This window comes from Echinops telfairi, unplaced genomic scaffold (genome assembly GCF_000313985.2).
Source record: "Echinops telfairi isolate 266 unplaced genomic scaffold, ASM31398v2 ScPeMD7_7425;HRSCAF=8463, whole genome shotgun sequence".
Classification (NCBI taxonomy): Eukaryota; Metazoa; Chordata; class Mammalia; order Afrosoricida; family Tenrecidae; genus Echinops; species Echinops telfairi.
The window spans coordinates 7,429,741-7,433,208 of record NW_022111325.1 but is presented as its reverse complement, the minus strand read 5'-3'; the positions used below and the strand labels follow the sequence as shown (position 1 = coordinate 7,433,208).

General features: G+C 62.3%; 1 protein-coding gene across 2 annotated transcripts in view; it reads left to right on the top strand.

The window, feature by feature from the left end:
- Positions 1 to 2,172, top strand: part of IGSF8 (immunoglobulin superfamily member 8) — a 6,726-nt gene extending 4,554 nt beyond the window's left edge. The window contains exons 4-7 of one of the 2 annotated variants that reach the window (XM_045298518.1): positions 255 to 662; positions 911 to 1,324; positions 1,625 to 1,755; positions 1,916 to 2,172. In XM_045298518.1, coding sequence (XP_045154453.1) covers positions 255 to 662; positions 911 to 1,324; positions 1,625 to 1,740 — 938 coding nt within the window. In that variant the 3' untranslated portion in view covers positions 1,741 to 1,755; positions 1,916 to 2,172. Of the gene's footprint in view, positions 1 to 254; positions 663 to 910; positions 1,325 to 1,624 lie in introns of both variants that reach the window. The other variant, XM_004716552.4, reaches the window with a different exon arrangement.
- The last annotated feature ends 1,296 nt before the right edge of the window (positions 2,173 to 3,468 follow it).

The window sequence follows — 3,468 nt, the reverse complement described above, 5'->3', positions numbered from 1 at the left end:
GGGGGGGACCCTGGCCAGTGGGCACAGGACTTCTGGGCTGACCCTGGGAGCCATCATCCCTAGCTATTCTCTCTTTCCTCTCTGCCCACAACGGGGTTTCGCCCCTCAGAATGTGGAGGGAAACAGAGTGGGGTTCAGGTCCCCGGCTGGGAAGATGGTTGCTTCTGGGCACTAGGAGTCCCAGTGAGAGGCAGGTGGGAGATGCCTGGGTGTCCCCTCCAGCCTCTGTAACACCCCTCTCTCCTGTGTTTTAGCCAGCCAGCTGGCGGTGACAGTGGGGCCTGGGGAGCGTCGCGTTGGCCCCGGGGAGTCCTTGGAACTGCTGTGCAACGTGTCAGGGGCCCTGCCCCCATCGGGCCGCCATGCCACCTACTCTGTGGGCTGGGAGATGGCACCTGCTGGGGCCCCTGGGCCTGGCCGCCTGGTGGCCCAGTTGGACACAGAGGGGGTGGGCAGCTTGGGCCCCGGCTACGAGGGCCGGCACATTGCCATGGAGAAGGTGGCGTCCAGGACCTACCGGCTGCGGCTGGAGGCTGCCAGGCCTGGCGATGCGGGCACCTACCGCTGCCTCGCCAAAGCATATGTCCGAGGCTCGGGGGCCCGGCTTCGGGAAGCAGCCAGCGCCCGCTCCCGGCCCCTCCCTGTGCACGTGAGGGAGGAAGGTAAGAGGGGTGGGGCCCTTCACAGGGCTTGGGCTTATAGAAACTTCTTTATTGCACCTTAGCCCCTTCCTTACCCCTCCTTAGCCTTGCTTTCTCCTGTCAGCCACGTCTATCCTGTAGTATCTCACTCTGCTTCCCAGACTTGGGAAAACGAACGCCCTGAGCTCCCTGGGGCACTGAATGGGCAGCCTTTCTAGCTCCATGACCCCTAACCCTTCACCTCTGACCCCATGGTCTCTGTCCTGCAGGTGTGGTGCTGGAAGCGGTGGCATGGCTCGCAAGCGGCACTGTGTACCGGGGGGAGACCGCGTCCCTGCTCTGCAACATCTCTGTGCGGGGTGGGCCCCCAGGGCTGCGGCTGGCGGCCAGCTGGTGGGTGGAGCGACCTGAGGAGGGGGAGCTGGGTACTGCCACCGCCCAGCTGGTGGGGGGCATGGGCCAGGACGGCGTGGCGGAGCTGGGGGTCCGGCCTGGAGGTGGCCCTGTCAGTGTGGAGCTGGTGGGGCCCCGATGCCATCGGCTACGACTGCACAGCCTCGGACCCCAGGATGAAGGCCTGTACCACTGCGCCCCCAGCGCCTGGGTGCAGCATGCCGACCTCAGCTGGTACCAGGCGGGCAGTGCCCGCTCGGGGTCTGTCACAGTCTACCCCTACACGCATGGTGAGTGCCTGGCTGGGGCTGCCCTTCCCCTCACTCTGCCTTCCTCCCGAGCCCATGCCCCCTCTTTCCCTCTCCATCTGGGGTGCCCCTGCTACCTTGCTCCTTATCCAGCCCTCAGCCCCGCCTGCAGCAGGCGTGGTGTGCTGGCTGGGCTGACTGTGCTGGCTGGGCTGACGGGCTGAGAGGAGGCGGGGCGGGCCAGGCCCAGTGGAGAAGAGGGTGGGTGGAGGTCTGGGGAATGCCGGGAGGCAAGGGGAGCAGTGGGACTCCAGCTCAACAGAACCATCCTCTGTCACCCAGCCCTAGACACCCTGCTTATGCCCTTGCTGGTGGGCACAGGGGTCGCCCTTGTCACCGGGGCCACTGTCCTTGGCACCATCACCTGCTGCTTCATGAAGAGGCTGCGAAAACGGTGATCCTTCCATCCCCAGGTGAGGGAGCCAGCCGGACCCCCCAGCCTGCCTTCCTCTGGCCAGCTCTCAACTCTCCTCCCTCCGTCTGCCCCACTGCCCTCCTGTTAGTCAGTTGGATGAGAGCCAGGAGGGGTCCTCTACTGGGCTCACTCTGCCCCCCTCGCCCGCCCCCCCCCAGTTCTTGCAGGTGTCCTGTCTTCCAGCCCAGCTCCCAGCACTTCTCTGGTTGCCTGGATACCCTCTCCCTCCGCCCCGGCCCTTCCTTTAATTTATTTGACCTGCTTTTGCCCAGAGTGGGGGACATGGATCCCACCCCCTACCCCCCACTCCTGCCCTCCCAACCTCCTTCCTCCTCATCTCACACCCACCCCCTAAAGAGGCCATCCCAGGTCCAAGTTCGTTTTTCTAAACTGTGAATAAACTGGTTTTGTACAATCCGGGCTGCCTGTGTCTTCCCTGACAGGAAGCAGCAAAGGGCCAGGCGGGGTGTGCCGGGGGCTGACAGCCTATTCTGGACGACCCAGGCCTCTCCCACCACAAACACCATCTGGCCTCCTTGGGCCCTGCCATCCACCCCAGGAGGGGGCACCTGGGTCCCATCTGCTGCACGAGCTGTCAGCATCCAGCCTATTCCTGATCAGACACCTACTGGGGAGGGGTGCACGGAAAGAGAGACTCCGAGTTCCAGCTGAGCTCGCCCCCTCCCTCCCTGCCATCTCCTAGGTTATGAGGCAGGGGCTTCCAGGGACAAACCGCAAACCGTGTTCAGAGTTTCTAGGCTCCTCGGGAGCTTGGTCTGAGGAGTCTGGGCCTGACTCCTCCCACCAGAGCCCGGGGCCTCAGCCTCTTTCCCTGTGACTTAATTATCCTGTCTGACAGGAGAAGAATGGAAGCCCTGCAACACAGCAGCCTGGGGCAGGTCTGTGTGTCCCGCCAGCCTGAGCTTCATCCCTCCAGCGCCCCAAGGGCTTCCTGGGTTTACCTTTGCTGAAGGATACTCAGGGTTCTGAAAGCTTACCTAACAAGAGACCCCCGTTCTACCTGTGTTTCCTTTTTAAACATTTATTGAGCAACACTCATTTGCTGCACGCTATTTCTACAGATCCCAGAGAGGCGATCTGACTAGCGCAGGGTCACAGAGCTAGTTAGTGATGGCGGAGGCCTGGAGCCGGGCTCCCGACTCCTGGTTCCATGCTCTGCACTGGAAGAGGTGCTCGGAGCCTGGCAGTGGTGAGAGGCGTGGTGGGCTCTCAGTGACTTCCAGGCGGCAAGCAGGTCCTGTTCTGGCCCGTTTCTCTGCCTGTCCAATTGCGTCTGCTCAACTCCAGTGTAAGGGCGCATGTGCGGAGGAGACTCAGTGACCCACCCTAGTCCTCCAGACTCCAGCCGTTTCGCCAAATTAAAGTTATAACGACTTCCACCACCCCACCCCTAACATTTGTTTTTGGGGAACTCCCGATGCCAAGGTTCAGGGACTTTATCCTTGACTTTTGTGGCGACCACGAGTCAAGTAGAGTTGGTCAGGCTAAGACTGGAGGAATGAGTCTGGGGTCTGGGTCACCTCTGTGTGGGGTGAACTCCCGTGACTCCCTGTCCTGCTTCCCGGAGGTGTGATGCCGTGCTGGGCCCTCCGATTCCCAGCCGGGAAAGAGCAGCCCGGGAGCTTTCCCTCCAGGGCTCAAACATGGATTTTTTATTAAAAGACAGGGGGTGGGTGGGTACGGGGCGGGG